We start from the raw sequence: 20,387 nt of genomic DNA, 5'->3' as shown, positions 1-20,387 counted from the left end.
CTATTCTTGCAGCCACTCAATTGGTTTCTCTCGATACAACATTCACATAAATCTTAAAGCCCACTTTTGCATCCTCTAGCCAGCCAGGGCAAACAAACAGCATTGGCACTCCAAACAGAGACTACCATCACCTCTTTGTGTCCCCTCCGAAACACAAAGAGACAACAAAAGTCAGCCACAGAGTACGTTATTGTTTTAACAAAGCCACTCAGGACAGCTCTAATGCTACCAGCATTTATTACTGTTTGTAACCGCACTGAAGGAGTGGGGGAGTGTGACCTTATGCAAGTACAAGAAGGACGAAGGAAAAATCTCCAAAGCAATGATTTCTCCTTTTCAAAACGGTATCTGAGGGGAGGGCGGCTTCCTTGCTCAAGAGTGAATGGGCTTCTATACTCTTAGCTGCGTACATAAAACCAAATCAGTATACCAAAACCCTAAGCCTAGTCTGGGAATTTACAGCTTTCTTTTTCACCATCTTTTCCAGAAAAAGACGCAGAACGTATTATATTCTCAAGGCTGAGAAACAGATGTCCAGCACACACAGACACATTGTCCCCAGGGAAGAACCTTGGCCAACAGAGAGCTGGAAGTGGAAACAAGAGAGAGTCCTGCTTTCACACCCCCCCAAACAACAGACGCCTCCCTTCCAGGGCAGTCCCACCTCCTCATAGCCACTAAAGCAGCTGCTAGTCACCTTCACATACAGAAAAGTATACTTACAGATATGAAGATTATAAGAGATGTAAAGATAGCTGTTCAGACTCTCTTTTAAAATAATTTTCTGCTCATTAAATTTGATCTTCTTATGATTCAACCAAACCATTCTGCATAAATACATGTGAAGTGGGGTAAGTGAAAAAAAAAAGACAGAGACAACACTTTTGGCACCAGATTCATCTTTTTGAATGTCTCAGCCAGGCCTGCACAAAGAGTTCTTGTGGGCAGATTTGACTCTACAGCCACAGACATATTGGGGTAAGGAGTGGGGCACACTTAAAATCTGGAGAGATGCATGTCAAGCCCCAGGCACTGTGAAAAAAAAAAAAGAAAAGGGAAGAAAAAAAGACCCTGGATTCTCAAAATCTGGCCTGCAGAGTGACTGCAGATATCTGCCTCACTGCAAACAGTTATTTGCCTCCATATCTCCATTATTAGTATAAAAGCATCACAAACTTTAGCATCCACGGTGTGGGGTTGGAAACAAACATTAAAACCACCATGTAAACAATTAAAATACAGGCCAATAATGGCAAAAAAGCATCTCAGGTCTTGTGAGTGAACTGCGAAGGCAGACGAATTGGACTTTATCTGCTTTAAACATGCCTCTGTTCATTCTCACAAAACAAAAGCAAGTTGGTAAATCAAGCACGCTTCCATTAATTTTCCAGAGAAAGATTATTCAGTGAAGCCAGGCTCATTCAAAAGATCTCAAAAGTTCCCGAGTGGCCAGTGGAAAGCCACGCACTTATAGTGGTCCTTTACTCAGGTACGCTTGCCAACTCATACCACGGATGCAGAAACTCATTTGTACAAAACGATCGAAGTGGGCCTCGGTTTCTGGGATATGTAATTTCTCTAGAGCTGCGCAACAGCATTAGCCCGTAGGGCACAGTAAATGGAGGCAAAGCTTCGAATGGGAGGAGCTGGCAAACATGCTATTGCTACAAGATGCACGCCCTTCACTTTGGCAGAGCTTTGAAACTTCCCTTGTGTCTTCAGTATAAACACTACAAAATGAGATGGAAAGCAAACAGCAGCAAAACCAACAGCAGGGCTGAGCGACCATACATTGAGCTGCGGTAAATAACCGCATGTGCACTTCTGGCCATGTTCATTCTGCCTTAATTCTGTATAAATCTCTGTCCTGAGCGTTTCATATCAGTTGTCTCTTAGCATCACGCTGCATTAGCTGAGCCTGAAAACTGTAATTACATCTCGGAGGCCTTGGAGACTCATTACCGAAGAGAACCGAAATGAAAGCCACCGTGTTAACACAGCCTTTCAACAGCACAGTTACATTTCCTCCATGAAGCTGACAGGCTACTGAGCAAACACGTTAGGGCCAGAAGTGGGATAGTTTGCAAGGTCAGTCGAAGTCATTGCATCTTCTCAGTACTTTATTTCCCAAAGCATCTGTTAACACTTTTGCTAGATGTCTGGAAACAAATCTCCCTCAAAGGTGCTTCACCCATCCTAGTGAAGGGAGAACAAGGTTATATTCAATGTGTGAACCTCAAGACCAGATTAAAAGCCAGTTATGTTGGGAAGATAGGGGATGGCAAAAAAGATAGTGACTGGATTCTCTAACAGGAGGAGCTGAAGCAGGTTCTTACAAACACACCAGGGTGCAGCGAGGATGGAGATCCTTGTACGACTGTTCTGGCGAGGCAGCTGCATTTCTTTATTCTGTAATATAATTAGATGCCCCATCTTCTGAACTATCACTTGTCCCTGCCACTAACAGCTGGCAGGCTGCAGTCTTTTGGAACCACCTGCTGTTACTGAGAAGGTTCGGATAGTACAATAATTTAACTGCCCATGCATCAATGTCAAGTATTTCTAAATGCTTTGTGAAGTGCTCGGGTAGCAGACCGATCTTCCTCTGCAAGTATTTCATTTCTGTCCCTTTTCAGAGAGGTGACCCTGGCGCTGCAGACCTGGCCCATACAATAAGTATGCAAAATCTCTGCAACATGCAGTAAAACCAGAACTGAGTTATACACATTACCTGAACTAAACATGGGCAAGTCTTCAGGAGAAAAAGAAGAGCTAGGTTCAGGAGGCTGTGTAGCCATTTAAAACAATTTCAGTAAGCAGTTAAGAATAAAATGCATTAGTATTCTAATGCATTTGAGTATTGTTAGCTCTACAATATTGCTTATTCACTGTAGATAAGCAAAGACACATTTTAGTTTTATCTAACAAAAAAAAAAAAAAAAAAAAAAAGGAAGCCAGGAGAAACACACTAACAGGTTCATTGAAAGTAACAAAACCATACGCTGAACACCTGGACTGCACGATTTAATCAGGGCTGAATTGTCTTCCCCAGCCCAACCCCCACCAGTTATATATCAAACTACAGGAAAATAAAGATAATGGGTATTCTCTTCATCAAGATAAAAATAGACTAAAAATACTGAAAAGTGGAATATGAGATACGTGGCAAGACAGCAGAGGGCACAGATGCATGTCATACATGGGCTCTGCTTTCCAGCAACTGCAAGGTAAATGTAACTACAAATACAAGCTAATGTAAAGCTCTAATTTAATTTCATGGCCTTAACTACTGCAAACCTTGTTCTGTACAACTCTGATTTCTGCCCCATTAAGCAGCCAAGTACATAGAGCTCATGGCTCACCATTCACTGCATTTGGCTCAGACCTAGTACCTGTCTCTTACTGGGGACTTACTTCCCTCTCACCTGGGACCCCAGCAGCAGTTTCCCATTTAACAGCTGGATCGCTGCTTCTGTTTGGGTGTCTTTCTCCAGGTGACGTGCCCAGATTTCACTGTGAGCAACTGTGCTGTCCAGGCTCTTTGCTGCACAACTGGCAGATGCGTGCCATGCCATGTTGCAGGACACCCAGAGGCCCCTCACTACAAGTCGAACAGCTGGGAAGCAACACTCGGATTCTACCACTTCTCACAAATCCAGATTTTTGGTCACTGGATTGTTTTCTGCCCCCTGCTGCAGAGGCAGGAGGTATTACTGGGGAAGCCTATGCTCTGTTTCACAGGTGCAGCCGGAGACATTTGGGGGGAAAAAAAAAAAGAATGAAAAAGGACACAGCTAGAGCATCAGAGTGAAATACAGCATGAGGCCAAGACTGCTCACTCAGGATGCTTTTCCTAGGGATGTCAATAAACGACCATCCTACCATCCTCCACTTCTTGAACTGTCACTTCTCCCTGAGGTCTTCTGCAGAGCTTATATGCTGCCTGAAAGCAAATCCCTAATTTACTGTAGTACAATCGTGTCCCACGCTGCTGATTCCACCAGTGAAATATCTAAGTATTTTTTATCTAAGTAGCTAGCACATTTAGAAAAGGGCTACAAGCGTCATCAGTATACATCCAGGTCCACAGAGAACAGGCCTTTTCTAAATGGCTGCAAAACTGCAGGAGATGGGAAAGCAGAGGGTGTGCCCGTCAAAACACCAGTCACACCAGTCCGCTCTCAGTCACTTCTCCTTCTCACCAGTTAACACACCCTGAGGACAGCATCCTGCAGAGACAGCTCATGGCAAGATGCACAGGCTGCAGCCTAGTGTGACTGGTTAGGTTAGCATGAACAGAGAGAAAAACAGAGCACTAATGGAAAACACAAAGGGACCAGAGGACATGAAGGCCAAGTGATTTAAATAAGCAATGGTATGAACAGACAATGACTAGTCCTCTAGCTGCTGTGATATTGTGGAGTAACACTAGGAGCCTTCCAAAAGCAGCATGCCAGCCCATCTTTCCCTTAATTTGAATTTAAATGTATCAGAAGACAGGAAAGTGGGAGCCAAGAGACACTCGCAGTGCTACCTTGCCTTGTAACACCATGCAAATTCTACTGACCCCAGAGGTTGGTGGGAAGCACTGCCCAGGTCTCTCACAAGCCCAGTACTTCCACCTCCTTTGTGTCAGTCACAACTTGCGTGTGAGCTTTCTTTGCTCATCGGTACCACAGGCCATGATCCCCGCAGACACACATGCTGCATCGACTACCGTATCAGGCCTCAAAAGTTGCAGGTACTTATTCCCTCCAAATCCTTGGTAACCCCTCAGGCAGTCATCACTCAGTCTTACGATCATTCATACATCCTGCAGATTAAAGCAAAGACAAGACTACGTTCCAAATTTTTCCATAGGTAGGTAAGCTTCAAATTTGCAACGGTTTTATTTAAAAATAAATTTATTTAAAAATGCGCATGCGTGTTCACCTAACTCTGCTGCTGCATATGCAAGACAGGCTGTGTTTTAGGTTGCAACACAATTCATTCACAGAACAAAAACGCTTTGTCAGCAGAATTCCATAAAAATGCCTCTGGACTCTTTCAGAGTGTCTCCAAAGTCCCCTTTTTGTCTACTAAAATGAGGCACTCACATTAAATAGCCTTAAGAAAACCTTTGAGAGACTGAAGAGTCTTAGATCAGGTTTAATAGGTGCTGTGCACCATTAACATGCAGTACCTTAGACGTAAAGATGTACCTCCTTGTAATTCACCACTTCACACGTTTATGTGTGACATTTATGTGAGACACACATTTATATGTAACAATACATGCTGGGTATACTTACACAGCACTTTTTGTTACAGAAATAAAACCAGAAGCGCTTGCATGAAAAAGCTGATCTAGTTTCTGGAACAAAAGAAATGACATTTTTGTGTAGCCTAACAAAACAAAACAACAATAAAAAAAACTATTTGAGGGAAAAACTACAATCCATGCTTTTAACAGAAGAGACCTTTATTTGGTAATTTAAGAAGTATAGGTAGAAGTATACCATGTATAGAAGTTCAAGACCAGTTTAATGCCAACCCTTTACAGACCATAGGGACATCGTAGGGACCCCACTTTTACTCTCAATTTGAAAGCAGTAATAACAGAGGAAGGAATAAAAACGGATACAAACTAAGCCACATTTGTATCACCCCTCTGATTCCAGCTCAACAGACAGTTATGACGACGTTTTTAAGCTGTTCAGTCAACCTACGTGAGGCTGCACTTGCTGACGATCCAACACGCCCCCTGCCGCTACCTGGCTAGCCCTACAGAGGGGATGGGGCAGGCTCACAGGTGAGAAGTGAAGCCACGCCTCCAAGACGTCCATTTCAGCACTTTGCAAAAGCTCTTAAATCAGATAAAAATAAATTGGATTACAGTTAAGCCAAACTATGCCTTTATTTTTTAAAGAAAAAGTATTTGACAGACACTCCAGTTAATACATGATCATGGGACAGAACAGGTATACTGAAACTGAAGAGCAAGGACTTGTAACTAGGAGTTCCTGACTCCTGGTAGATTCTGACACTGCAGGTTAAATTTTGCTAAGGTGATCAATAAATCTTCAAAAGCGATTGCATCACCTCAACTCATCACACACCAGGTACCAAGCAAGGTGCATGATTTGCACTTGTGCAGACATCCATCCCACTCAAACTGAGGCATTAACCACTGGCTTAACCCCCAACTCGTGTTTCATCTTCTGACCCCAACTAACTAGATGCAGATGTATAAGTGAGAGCGGCCCGGCAGACAAAGGCAGCTCAGTTGCTTGTTACCATCTGTTGAGATGCTCAGGAAAATTAGAACTTTTTTTTTTTTAACGTTCATGCACACTTTGCAACAGGCACTAGTGGTACAGGTTTTGAGGTCACAGGAATATTTGTCATGCACTGCTTTTAAGAAACCTTAGAATTGATATGGAGAAGAGTACACACATTAAAATAGTAACTACTTGTTCTTTTGGGTAATACACCCAACTTTGTAAGTATAAAAAACCAAACAAACCGTAAAATGAAAATAAATAAAATAAGCTTCCTTGGGAAACGAAATAAATTCTGCATTTGCCATTCATTTATTTTTTTAAAAGCTCTTAATATGGAAGTTTCAGGGTAAGAACTGCACGTGTCTTTACCCTTTCTGTCCAGGAACAGCTCTAAGCCAACTACTGAGCATTGAGACAATTCAGTATCACAAGGGCAGCAGATGATCTTCAGAGCTTAACTACTTCATGTCCCAGTGTCATCCTGTGAACTGCATTTCTCATCTTTCCCATCTTCTCACTCTGAAGGCTAGTTGCTGTCGGAGTCATTGTCTTCACCTTCTTTTTCAGACAGAGCATGTGCGGATGAATCGTTGGCTTCTCCCAGAGGAACAGCGCCTTTCCGCTGCGGCAAGACGCTGAAAAAGGCCTCCTTCCAGTCTCTCTTCTCCAGGTACGCAAGGATGATTTCAAACACTGCAACGTCAAGAAAGACCATCAGCTCTTTTACATGTAGGTAACTGAACTGCTGATAGGAACACACCCCCAGATTCATTTTTACTGAGGTTTACGTGCATTTGTTTATTTAGAAAAATCCCAGGCTACCCAAAAAAACGTAGCTTGGGGCTCTGCAGTAGCAGGGAAGGCAGGAGGAGGCCCTATGGCTGGTAAGTAAACCAGACATGGATGACAAATCTGGGGCATAAGGGTCGTTCCTCGGGCTCAAGGCTACAGGAATAGCATTAACACCACTGGAGAATGCTGACTTCAGAGAATGCACCCAGTTCAAGTGTTCTCAATGCCAAGTGACAGAATACTAGAAAGGATCAAAGGAATTACAGAGGGGAGAAAAAAACCTACAGAGTTAGGCAAGCATTCAGAAAGGGAGGAGCTGCACAGCTCTCATACTCACGGAGAGTCAAGTTACAGAGAAGTGTCACATTTACACGAGGTTTCCTGGATCCAGGCTTACTGGACAGCCAGCCAGGATCCACAGTTTACAAGACTCTGTGACACTGATATTGAAGAGCTGGCCATTTTATTAGGCGGGTTATTCACCTCAGAACTACTGTGAAGATATGATCTCTCAAAGGACTGTATTAACACCATTCTAAGTTACTGCAGAAAGCACCTGTGGCAAAAACAGTTGCTTAAGGAACAAGAAGAGTACAAGGAGAAAGTAATCTTCTTTGCATAGGAACTTCCTTTACCTGCATAGCAAAAACAGAACTGATGGAAAGAGGGTGGCTTCAAGAGAACAACAGGGGCTTTGATATGGGGCTGCAACAGCAACAAAAATACGAAGCAAGGACAGGAACAGGCAGTGCAAACAGTTAACAGACATCACTGCAGACTGGGATGGAACAATAATGGTCCGGTAACAGACACTACAAAGTATTAGGCTTGGGATAGAAAGCTGAAGATTAAAACAAATTCTCTCAGCTACACTGGCAGTTGTGTTTTGCCCTGATTTCACATCTTCCAAGTTTTAACATTCCAGATCAAGTCGGAAACAGTTTCATCTCACAGTTTGTCAGTTTTCTAGCACATTTCACACGTGTATGCATTCCTCGTGCCATTATAACGTGGCAAGGCAGGCACTGAACTGCCTGTGGAGGTATATGGAGACGTGATCCCAAGAAAGGTTAAAAAAAATCAAAAAATAAGAAGCAACAAGTGGATTCCACTGCTAACAATGCTGTCAATCTCCCACCACTAGAGGGCCCCATTTAATTAAAGTGCTTCAGAGACTAACAAGGCAGTTAATAACAAATTTCTTCTTCTGCAGGATTTTCCAAATTCACACCTATTTAAAGTATTTCCATACTGAGCAGCCAGGTCCCAAAGTCTCACCTGGCAAGCTCCATACTGTGCTCTGCCAGCTTCAACTTCTGCACCAAGAGTGGCCATCCAGAAGTCAAAATAAAACAGAAACCATTTGCAATTATACGATACACAAAGCAATGAGAGAGTCATATTCGCAGGAAAATATGAAAATCTCAGTGCAAATAACTGAGAAAAAAAAAAACACTGATGTGAATGCTTTAGAAGGGCAGGGGCTTTAGAAGGGCTATCTCACATAATATGAAATCTCAGCAACTAAACTGCAGTGAAATCAGGTGCCTAAGAATCTGGCACAGGAAACACGTGCAAGACCGTAAAGCATATAAATGAAAGTCTCAATGTAAGCAATCCAATCTATACCCAATGCTCAAACCTGTAGGAGACAACCTCCAAAAACATTGACACTAGAGGTCAGTATAAGATTATTGCAGAAAAAATCTAGTACTCCAGTAAAACTCTACAGCTATCATAACTTCTGATGAGTAACACAAAGCCCTGCTGGTCCATATAAAGAACATTTAAATATCATGTTTTAGAAACAAATTATCCAATCCCTTGTATCTTTTAATTCTGGGGACATACAATTAAAAGGAAGCTATAAGGTGTATTTTCCTCTATGTTTAAATAATCTGTAGTTTCATGTATCATGCCAACGCACATCTAACTAATCAGTGGCCTTTCAAGAAATTGAAGTTATCATCAAGCAACATGTTAAATAATAAAAGAAACTTGAAACAAAGCAAGGCAAAATAAAAGAACACGAAGAGAGGAAAAAAATGACTTCTACAAGTAGTTCCCACGAAGGTCTGAGATGACCCCATTTCCCCTGTTTAATGACAAAAAGATAATTTAATAATAGACAGAAGAACTAAAGGGGGTATGTGTGTCAAGACTTGATTAATCATCATTGTATACTTCAATCTGAACCAGGAAACCTGCTAAAAACGCAGTTAGAAAAGCTCAGCAGATGGAGCACTGCTTATTCCACAGATCAGTCTACACCTACCTAAGCAGCTACTGCTGAGCAAAGCTGTCAGAAAAGGGGAAAAATAAACATCACATACACTTAAACCCCGAGGGGATACAATCCACGGGATGGTTTCCAACATTTTACTCACACATTAAGTCTAGAAACAAGGCTGGGATGATAAGAACGCCAATACTAATTACGGGACAAGTTAACAGAATAGAAGGTGCACTTCTAAGTGGATAGGGAACTTCCTTAGCTACATTTGTATTTAACGGTACCTAAAATATTTAGCGGTTAGGGCAATTACGGATTCCCAAAGGCAATTAGATTCAAAAAAAATATCAGCACAATAAAGAATTAGGTATCTGCATTACAGTGCACATTTTGAGGGTTTAAATTCTTAATACGGCAGGTATATTCTATAATAATACAATTATCCTGTGATTTAAAACTTACCATGATTGACTGCTAACACTTTCCGACTGTTCATCTTCACAAAGTTTCCAAGGGGGAGCTGTGCATGGCCAATTCCCTGCTCTACAGCTTTTTTGTAAGTAATTCCCTGCAGGAGAGACACCAAAGCTGACTGAGAATCACAATTTTGAATCAGCACATACAGATTACTACAATTATCATTTTCTTGCAAGAGTCTCGCCAGCGCTGCCATGCTATTACATTACAAGATACTTAGAAACACATCCAGGTAAGATCATACCTGCTTCAAGGGCTACCTTTGAAAACCTTCCTACCCTGAATACGTCACACTTTGATGAATGGTCAGAAGGACTGTAAATAAAATCTGGTCATGCAGCTCTAGAACACGTCAGCCATAGCCTGTTTTAAAGGCAAGTCTGAGCTTAAATAAAAAATTACTCAGGTTACAGTAACTGGGTATTTTTCTGAGAGGAAGAATAAAGGAAAAATAATTTTCTTTTTTAAAACCAGCAAATTCTGTACGCAGTAAAGGGAAAAAACACTCTGAAAAGTGAGTAAACAGTTTATACCACAATAAATATATAAAGGATATGCTTTAGCTCCCTCCTAGCCTTTAACTGTGGAGTAACTGCTGAAGTATCATTTGGTAAGGCTTAAGATTCATCCCTTTTTTTAGCATTACATTGAAGTATCAAACGTCACCAGAATTACATAGGAGTGTCCCTGAAGAAAAGCAGTAGCAGTGCTTTAATTTCCCAGCTGCATTCTCCATGACATTCCAGGTCCACACAGCACGATCCCACGTGCAGGTATGGAACCAGATCCCTGAGGCATGTGCATTACATAGCCAAACTCTCCTGACAAGCAAACTCATTAAAAAACGGACATTCAAGATTCAAGCGCTGTTCTTCATCTATTTTTGGGCATGTGCATGTACAAGCACACACACGAATGCATGAACAGAAACCAAACCCTTCTGTCTGAAAATACGGCCCTCAGTAAGCTGAGCAGTGTTATTAATTCCATTCCTATATTTAAAATGAAAAGATAAAATCCCAAAAAGTCTCAGCATGTCTGTACTCTGGAACACAAGCCACTGCTACCATGACAAGTTTTTTTTTTCCCCTGTTTTCCTTAAACGTTTTTTGAATTAAATCTTTTTGTAGAAGTTGCCTTATTATTTATTTTTGTTAGTTTATATACGCACAGCATCTATGCCAATAAAAGAGCTCTAAAGAACCATACCCACAGTTTACCTTGTGGTGATTGTGATCCACCAGTCCTCCAATCACATATGCTTTCTTCTCATCAAGCTCGCTGAGAACATCTGGGGAATCTGAGGTAAGATATACTAGGTCTTCTTTCTTTATTAGCTCACTGTAATGCTCTGTTCTAATTTGGATATCCTAAAAAAAAAAAAAAAAAAAAAAGTAGTTAAAAGAAGTTACATCCAACTGATGAATTGCTGGGCAAGATTACAGACCCAAGACAGAAGCAGGAAAAACAAGAGAGTATGCAGTCATTCTACGCCTCTCATTCACGTATAAGTACATTGCACAGCGCAGACTGAGTTCTGCATAAATAATCCACAGCCTCACCTATAGCTCCCTAATGTACTGGCTTGTAAAAATCATCGGGAACCTTTCTGAAAACCCAAGAGAACTTTGTAAAACCTTAAGTTCCTGTGATTCCCTTCAGATCTTACAGTACATCCCCTAAGGGATCCCAACCATTTTCAAGTCTACCTTTCTAAAAGGCAAGACCAGAAGTAAATGCTAAGTTAACATCCCTTGTTTGGTAGGAGAGGCGTATGCTATGCTTTTGCACAGCAGTTCTCACATAAAACCTGCTGAAAGTAGAACTGTTTTCCATTTATGCAAAGCATTCTTATTTCGACTTGTTGGAGTGCTTATTTAACAGGGAGTCACAAGGAAAACCAGCATGAGCTTGACGCTGAGTCAAACTACTTCTCTAAAGAACACTTCAGTGTTGAAAGGCAATATAATAGCAAGGTGCCAGCAGGAGAGTCACATCACGATTTGAAGTGGTATTTTCCCAATAAAAACACACAGCACTGTCAAGACAGATGACTGTCTAAAATGCTTAAATAAAGTAGGCTTGCCTATTCTGTCAGAGAATGGTATCTGTTCAATAAGAACACGTGAAGACTATACATGTGGAGTTTTTAAAGCAAAAACCAAATCTAGATTCAAGACTAGCTCTGCTTGGTTTATTTCATTATTTTAGAACACAAAGAGCCACACTAGATTTTTTTAATATATTGCTCTGATGCCACAGAAAAAAAAGAAGAAAAAACAACTACACTGATCCTTCATAACAAACAACCTAGCTAACAATTACGATGAAGATTTCTTTTTCCTTTCTTAACAGAAGTAGTCAATTATTCACCTTCCAGTTCACCCATCCTTTGTCGTTTTCATTCATGTTGCTCTTCAGCTGTCCGCCATGGCTCGTCAAGTAAAACTTAGAAAAGAACAACAAAAAGGTACATAGTACTGAAATGTTAATATGCCAATGTTTTTCCACTCTGTACAAAACTTTTAGCTAATACTTAAGGGCAGAAAAAAACTCTTACTATTTAGCTAAAAGTGGTACTAAGACCACGTTCAGACAGTTAGGGACAATTTTAAAGACAAATACACGCAGTCACTTTTTTCCCCCTCTGTATCTGTCAGACAAAATTGACTATCAACTGTGTTTCCGCAGCATGCGAATGTCACTGACATGCACATACTTTTACAAATGTGCATTTTTGTAACACGTGGGCTGAAAATTAATCAGGTACAACAGAAGTAATTTTCTTACTAAATAAAGGCAGCTTCATTTTTTCCCCCCCCACTTGTGGCACAGCTGTCCTCTTAAACTTTGTACGTAGCAACCCAGCCAGTTCCCAGCTTGGTTAAACATACCTGCACAGGATGGAATGCTTTGCGGTTTTCTGCGTAACATCTCTGAATTTGCTTGTGAAGCTTCTTAACATCCTGTACACAACACAATTTGTTTTTACATAGTCCTTCAGACAGACCACCACAAAATGCTTTACCATGAGCCAGTCAGAAGCTAAAGAGAGAAAAAGGAGGCTTTTAACTGGCTAAAGTGACTATGGAAAGAGAGTGGACATCAGACCCTATGAGACAAAAGAGCCCTTGTCACAGGGATTATGCTGACATGAAAACATGCATCTTGTACGAAAGTATATTTAGACACCTCCAGGCATGTGCTTGATTTGCATAGTTCGATGAAATGAACAAAACAAAACATAAAAATCACCGAGGTTTAATTACATATTAAAACACAACTCAGAATTCATCTGAGGAATCAAGTAGATTTACCACTCTGCAACAACACTCAGTCGGTGCTGGACATGCTCCACCCTACAGTCAACAAGAGGCAAGACAGGCTTTGCAAAACCCTGAATTCAAGTACTCTTGCAGGGTGGGGAAGTCCCTGGCAGCAGCAATATGGGAGGAGAGAGATCTGCCTCCAACACTGCACTATTACAGGAGGCTGCAGATTAACTTGTTCCTTGTAGAGGTAAAGGTGTTTGATGACAAAATGGCAGGCCAAGCATCTTGACCAGCGGCTGCGTATCATGCTGATCTCTCTCATTTTCATCTATCCTGCGAACATCTCACACACACTTTTATCCACTCTAAAATTTCAGACATGGGCTGAATTGTATTGTCCTGTCCCAACTGCCTATGGTGTAGCTGAGAGAAAAAGCTCAGCAGACTCATGCTAAAAATTCTACTTTCAGTGGATCCTTGCTAACACTGCTGGGAGCCTCAGGTCCCTTTCAAAACAGTATTTGTGGCATTTGCAGCCCCTCTAGCAAAACCATTTTGAGGTAGAATTGCATGTATCATCAGGCTGAACACACTGCACAAATTGTTCCTGTACTCCTGTTTTTGGAACCAAGCTAACTTACCACATCTCCATGACGGTGAACAAAATCTTTAGCCATCTTACAAAAAGGTATATTTAAAACCCTGAAAAATTCAGCAACTGATGTGAGCAAGTCTAGAAGTCATCACAATCTGAAATATGTTAACTATCCTCTGCTACTGCATCAACGCTATCACTGGAGAACCCGTCAACATTTGCATTTGGTAGGTATATTTCTTTTACCTTTAGCACCATTAAGTCATCGAAGCTGCAGTCCACAATGAGGCGAAGCGTACTGGGAACAACTTCCCTTCGCATACGCTTTCTGCCACTCCCTTCATTATTGGAGTCCAATTTTGACTGACGTTCTAATTTTCTCTTCTGGCGTTTTTCTTTTCGTTTCTGCCTAAACAAACGAACAAATTAATCTTTAAAAAGTGCAGCCAAATCTCCTGAGGTACACATTACGTACACGAACGCATACTTCTGTGAGCAAGGTGGATGGCCCATAACTGTGGTTGTTTAAACTTCTCTCTGTTGTTTGCATTTGTGTTTTGCTAACAGTGTAATGAAACATGTACCCCAGCGTTGCTTGTGATGTTCTGGATATACCTACAGAGATAGACATCTGTGACAAATCCAAGTGAAATCAACAGTCTCATGGATTTAATGGTGCTCCGAACCAGGTCTCTTAACAGAAACAACCAAAAACATTCACAAAATTGCAATAAAAATGTGCAGGACAATTTACCTCCTGTTTCACTAAGCAGAAGTTGTCAGAAGACTTCCAAAGCAATTGTTTCTTCCCACCCTATTCTCCCAGTGGAGCAGGCAGTTGGTAGATTTCAGACAACTTTAAGGTCTCTCTTACCAGCTGCTACCTCAGCAAGGAACACTTTTGTTGTCAGCAGAACAAGGATACACCACGATCAGCCCACTTGCAGGTAGGTATGTTTTATCTCAACAACAAAGCAACACCGAAGCCCACCATCTTCCAAAAACTTTTTAACAGATTGTTAGTCAACATAACTTATGGATAAAATATATTCAGTGTTCTGCAAGATTCTCCAGGTCTGACAGCAACAAGGAATGGGGGACAGCCTACATGTCATTTCTCCCTTCCTACAAGCCAATAATATGCAAGTTTGAATCCCTCCTGGTACCTTCTTCAAGCTGAGGAACACTTCTAGTATGAAGGGAGGATGCTTACCTTTAAAGCTTCTTCATACTCAGATGGAGCAGCCTGTGACTACTGCTTTAAACCTAGTGTGGGAGAAAACTGGTTCAACTGCCTTGATTTGCTCAAGCAATCTACACACAGATTCTGCTGATGCATTGTTACTGTTAGAAGTCATTACTACACACAATCCTAGGAAAGACACTTTGTGAACCATACCTACGTAGATCCTTCTGTTCTTCCCACTGTTTCTGCTTCAGTAGTTTCTTCCTTTGCCTCTTGGACAGGGGCTCGAGACATTCTACCCCATCTGAGCCTTCCACCTGTCTGTCTACTTGACTGTCACTAGACTTCACCTTTCCTTCCACATCAGGAATGTCGGGGGGCATGGTGTTTTCTGTTGGCACCTCTGGACTTTCTGTTAGAGTTTCTGATGACATTAGTTATTGGTTGGGTTTACTGACTTGTATCTTAAAACGTGCTGGGTATTTCATGAAAAGCTTGCTTTTCTTTCACCAATTCTGTAAGAAATAGAAAAGTAGATATTAGATTTATTAGCAAGAAGTTCAATCAGGACAAATTCCACCCTACACCTATCACAAACCTGAATAAAGCATAAATAAGAGATGGGCCTTTTTTGTTTAAAGTAAGATTAGTGCCTTTGCAAGTGCTAATATATAAAAGACTTAGAGATGGTGACCTGTATTCTGAATGCACCTAGAATTCTGCGTATTATCAGCAGCTATTCAGCAGTTTCTGATGAAAAACTGTGAACACACAACCACACACAAGTAGGGAATCATACTGGATTAAATATAAGAGAAAAAAAAAAACAAAACAAAACAATAGCTGCACCGCTATGCATCACAAACTATTCTCAAATATACAAAGCAACAAAAAAATTGAAGTATCTTGCATGGTAACCATGGCAGCACTTTAGGAAACTATAAAGAGATAGAAGCTATTTGGGCAAAACAACAACGAAAAAACATGTTGTGAACACGCTGTACCCCTTCAAAGTTATTTTTTATTTCTTCTGCAAACCAAAACCGCTGACCGATCAATGACACTGACCACTGCCAGCAGACACAACGCTACCAGTAAGGGTAGGAATAAAATGAAGCGTTACTCAGCAAAATGCTCTGTACCTAAATTAACTAAAACGATAACCCTATTCTTTTCACTATGCACTGCTGTTCTTTCATACATTACTTCAGTACCTCCCCGGTGCTCAAGAGCCGTGCAATTTCCCAAAGACACCTGCTCGGCTGGCAAACACCGCACCTCCACAGCTAACAGCCGCACAGCCACGAAACACGCACCAGAAAACCGGCAGAGCTCCGGCTAACATCAGCTTCCCTAATGGGGCGCTACAAGGCCCGAAGGGCCGAGCCGTGGGTGCCCAAGGGGAAGGGAAGGAAGGGAGCCCCGCTGGCAGCGCGCTGCCGGCCGCCATTTTCCTCCCCTCCCTCCCCCGCGGCACCCCGAGCCCCCTCCGTGGGGGGCGCGTGACGGGGGGGGGGGGGGTAACGTACCCGCGAGCCGCCCCGCGCGCGCCGCCCGGGGAGGGAGGGGCGGGGGAAGGAGCGGCTGCCTCCGCCGCGCATGCGCACGCCGCCACCCCTCGCCGCGCCTTCAAATCCCAGCGGGCAACAGGGGGCTGTGACGTAGCTGAGGGGAGCCCCTGTCGCGCCTCCCCCTTCCCCCCAGTTTCAGGTTTACTACAGTTATGTTAAACAAACTGTACGTGGTCACTACAGTACGCTGCTGACCTTTAACTGTTCGTGTTGGATGTTTGCTGTCATATTTGGTTTCGTTTGCGGTTGTTTCTTGCGTTACTTTAAAAATAACTCCTTAAAACCTCACTCGTGTTGCTATTAATATCTAGATTTGCACACCAGACTACTCAGCAAGTCCAAATGCACCGCTGACCCTGTGAAGAATCCTTCATTTTCATTTGATCGTTAAACAGCTGACAATCAGTTACTGAGAGAAGTCCATTTGTTTGCTTTCCTTTTTGAAAAATCAAACCCACATCTAACAAATCCACGTAATATTCTTGTGTGTCTTAGAGCAGAGAAACTGCTTACACGTTTATTTATTTTTTCTCATATTGCGCTTTCCAAAGTGGCAGTATTGCTCATCCAGAGCCCTACGTCCTCAAACACCAACACAGGTTCATGCAACGTTTCCTGAGTGATGACAAAGCAAAAGAAAGACCTGAACAGCTGCAGAAGTGCAGAAAGAGCTGCCCAGCTGAATTTTATTATTTTGACGTAGCCATAACGTGACATCTCGAGATCGAACAGCAAGCTGGCTGCACACCATAACGTCTGGCAGCACTCGAGTGGGTGGAAGGAGGACGGGGGAAGAAACGCCTTCTGCTGACCTCCTTAGGTAGACTGAGGTCTGGCAAGGGAGGCGAGGATTAGGATGTGAGTGACACGCAGGACTCACCTTTAGACAGGTTTGACTGTGTGTCTGCCTTCCCCCAGGGCAGAAATGGGGATATCTTGGGAGCATCATTCACCAAAACACCCAATGTCAGGGCATGCAGGTGCTAGCTGCAGGGCAAAGACAGACTTGGATGCTTTGGTGCTCACAGCTGAAATTTTGAGGTGAAAACCACAAGCTTCACGCCATTGTTTATGAAGAGAAGACAAAATTCCTTCATTGAACCCAGAAGATGTGAGGAAATCTCATTAGTTTTATTAGGTCATATAAAGATATGAGCTTTATTGTTTGGACTCTGGAAAATGCACAGCAACAGTAATACTTTGACCTTAATACATATGCCAGCATGGCGTAAGGCATCCATTAAGGGACTGATCCTGCAACCTCTGTGGGTAGTGGACTTTGGTAGGTGCAAGACTTGGCTTATGGAGTCAGGAATATACTCAAATCAACAGGGAGATCCTGCCTCTTGGGACGTCCATAGAGGCTGGGGGGTGCCTCCTGGAGCACGTCTGGTCCATACGTGCTCTGGGCTCTGTTCAGCTTCCTTCACTGGTGTCCACATGAGGCCCTGCCTCCAGTCCCTTTTGTTAGGAGCATTTCACAGCCTGCACTGGGGAAGCAGTGTACGTAACAATAAATTGAGGAGCAGCAGGTGCAGCCCCAGGGTTTTCTTCTGTTCATCCTTCCCTGCCTCCTTCCCTCTCAAAGCACACACACAGTGCACAGAGAGCTTCCAGGGGGCTTCCACCATGTGTGGAAATAAGCATGAGCAAGGGGACCTGTTGCAGCCCTGTTGCTTCCCAACATCGCATGACATTTTACATCCACCATACTCGGCTTCTCTGTCAGCACAAGGCAATGAAGGAGGCATTTATGCCATCCAAGGCTGTTGTCACCTCACAGCTCCTCGCTAATACAGAAGAGCTGATGACAGAAATGGCCTATTGCTAGCAGTTATATACAGCCTGGGGCAGCACCATTTTACTAGAGATATTAGTAGCTAGCAGCCAGCCAAAAGTCCTAAGGCTGTAATGCGACGACGATGCAAGTAGCACTCCAGGTTATAGTGGAAAAATTATTCTGTGACCAAGAGCTATTCAGAGGACCTAGCTTGTTGAAGGAAAATATATATGTGTGTATATATATATATATATATATATGTAAAACAACCTCTGAATATGAAGAGGAAGAGCATGGTGATGGCTCACGGTTCTCTCTCTTATCCCTACTTACATGTGTAGGAGCAGATCTTTCCCTGTGCAGAATGAGGGAGGCTTTGTTAGTTGGGGAGAGTGTGCCCTCGCACAGATTTTGGCACACAGGCTGTGCCAAGGAGCGCTGGGGGTTAACTCGCTGCCACGCCATTATCTGAGGGACAAGGGTTTCCCTAACGAGCCCCGTGGCAGCATGGCTTAGTGAGGGATGGGCTGGGGTTTGCTCTCAGAGGAAATGGGAAAACGCTTGGGTTAGTCAGGCTGGGGCTTATTGGGAGATAAAGTGAACGTGAGGAAAGGGGAAAATACAGGTGAAAAAGGAGGACGTGGTTTGCCCTGTTGCTTGACTGAGCACGGCAGCTGTTACTCATCGGGGTGGGGCAGAGCGGCTGGCTTGTCTCATCTTTTCAGTCTCTAACCTGTTGCTGCAGTGATCATAGAATCATAGGATATCCCACATTGGAAGGGACCCGCAGGGATCATGGAGTCCAACTCCTAGGTCCCCAAAGGACCACCCAAAAACTCAGACCATGTGTCTGAGAGTGAGTGATGTAATACAGGGGCTGCTAATAGAGAATCCCATGTAACTGCTCCCAGACCCTTATAAAGCATCTTCCTCTGGTTGCCCACAGAGTTGATATACGAGGGTGGAGAACAGTGGGCAGAACCTGGCCCCTGGCAGCAGCAGACCCCAGCACACCTTCGTTAAAGCAGAGGAGGAGTGCGGGGAGCTCTGGTTCTGCCAGGCCTGGAGGCCACCTCCACTGCTCAGAAATGTGGCCGCACAGCACTGGTATTCAAAAATGAAAGCTGAGGCAATCAGTAGAATGGGTAAAAACCCCTAGTTACCTTAGTTCTTAATAATTAACTGGAAGTCCTTCCATGAACTTAGTACCTGAGTGTGGAATTTGGAATCTGACCTTTACTACATCTAGATAAACACGGTGGCCGGCGCGGCGGCTCCCTCTGCAAGCGCAGCTCCACTCTCAGCAGTTCTCTTCTTGGAGGCTTTCACACTTCATGCTGCAGTCAGGAGCTCGGGGGAGTCCAACATGATTCTTCTAACCGTGCTGTTCCTTTGCATCATTTCCACGTATTCGGCCTCTGTGAAAGGTAGGTCAGCCATGGCACAGCCAGTGTGCGTGCACAGATGTATGCTTTGCATCAGAAAGGAACATCTTTCCTCGGCCATGCCTGAGTAATGCCAAACGCAGTGGTTAATTACAAAAGTTTAGGTGCTTGTAACATTCGTGTCAGCACTGGGGAGGGAAGAGACGATGTTTTCAGGTGCACAGGACCGGCGATGTGAGCCAGGAAACTGGGGATCTTGACCTTGCTTAGTCAGGACATGCTGTGGGGGCACCAGCTGGAAAGGGACTATTAAGTTAAGCACACAGAAGTGCTCCGGTGGATCAGAGCCAGGAAGTGCTTTGGGCTCTCCAGGTTTCTTTCTGAGCAGTTGACTCAGCTACCACTGAAGTCAGTAACAAGCATCCCATTAATTTCACTGGAAGCTTGATCTGCAGTAAGGCATGAAAACCTGGATGTCTGCACAGGCCTTAAGAGCGGGGCCTTACTCAGGTGTCCTGCACAAAGGTCAAGGGTACCAAATCTGGAGACTGCCCGCTTTAGCAGCACCAGCCTACTGAAGGAAGGAAAAGTGCCTTTCAGTAGAGGCCCTTTGTGGACAATCTGACGTTAAACTTACAGGAGCAGCAGTCTTGCAACTTTAGACAACACCTATTCTTTTAGTTTAACATGGATGTCCTCTGCAGGGAGGGAAGGGAAGCAGGGGAGCACCCGGGCCTGAGTTAAACTGTTAAAAAGGTGGCAGAGGTGCTCTCAGTGTGCCTCACACGCTGCCTCTGGGGAAGCACAGAGCAGCAACCTTCCTGCCTGCCTTC

The 20,387-nt window shown here is 43.3% G+C and overlaps 2 protein-coding genes across 4 annotated transcripts in view; one reads left to right on the top strand and one right to left on the bottom strand.

Moving 5' to 3' along the window:
- Positions 1-5,443: 5,443 nt before the first annotated feature.
- Positions 5,444-16,456, bottom strand: TRMT10A (tRNA methyltransferase 10A). Of its 3 annotated transcripts, none has more exons than XM_080590718.1 (8): positions 16,348-16,456; positions 15,032-15,333; positions 13,879-14,041; positions 12,660-12,731; positions 12,139-12,213; positions 10,986-11,135; positions 9,751-9,856; positions 5,444-6,956 (listed from the first exon to the last, which is right to left on the bottom strand). In XM_080590718.1, exons 2-8 carry the CDS (start codon positions 15,250-15,252, stop codon positions 6,790-6,792), a joined length of 954 nt encoding a protein of 317 aa, XP_080446844.1. In that variant the 5' UTR covers positions 15,253-15,333; positions 16,348-16,456; the 3' UTR covers positions 5,444-6,789. The 3 variants fall into 3 exon arrangements, with proteins under 3 accessions (XP_080446844.1, XP_080446843.1, XP_080446845.1); XM_080590717.1 differs by lacking the exon at positions 16,348-16,456 and adding an exon at positions 16,033-16,308; XM_080590719.1 differs by lacking the exon at positions 16,348-16,456 and adding an exon at positions 16,135-16,308.
- Positions 16,457-19,400: 2,944 nt separating this feature from the next.
- Positions 19,401-20,387, top strand: part of MTTP (microsomal triglyceride transfer protein) — a 28,822-nt gene continuing 27,835 nt past the window's right edge. The window contains exon 1 of the mRNA XM_080590123.1: positions 19,401-19,596. Within this exon, the coding sequence (XP_080446249.1) occupies positions 19,536-19,596 (61 nt within the window). The 5' untranslated portion in view covers positions 19,401-19,535. The remainder of the gene's footprint in view (positions 19,597-20,387) is intronic.

This window comes from Anser brachyrhynchus (assembly GCF_964034855.1).
Source record: "Anser brachyrhynchus genome assembly, chromosome: 4".
Taxonomy (NCBI): Eukaryota; Metazoa; Chordata; class Aves; order Anseriformes; family Anatidae; genus Anser; species Anser brachyrhynchus.
The sequence above is the reverse complement of the archived record's forward strand: the minus strand, read 5'-3'. Positions and strand labels throughout refer to the sequence as shown.

Excerpts from the sequence above, each read along its gene's own strand:
- TRMT10A (XM_080590718.1), bottom strand. The coding sequence starts at position 15,252 with ATGTCATCAGAAACTCTAACAGAAAGTCCAGAGGTGCCAACAGAAAAC. Across the intron at positions 12,732-13,878 it reads ATGACTTAATGGTGCTAAAG|GATGTTAAGAAGCTTCACAA; the intron begins GTAAAAGAAATA and ends TGTTGTGTACAG. Across the intron at positions 11,136-12,138 it reads AAGGATGGGTGAACTGGAAG|GATATCCAAATTAGAACAGA; the intron begins GTGAATAATTGA and ends TTTTTTTTTTAG.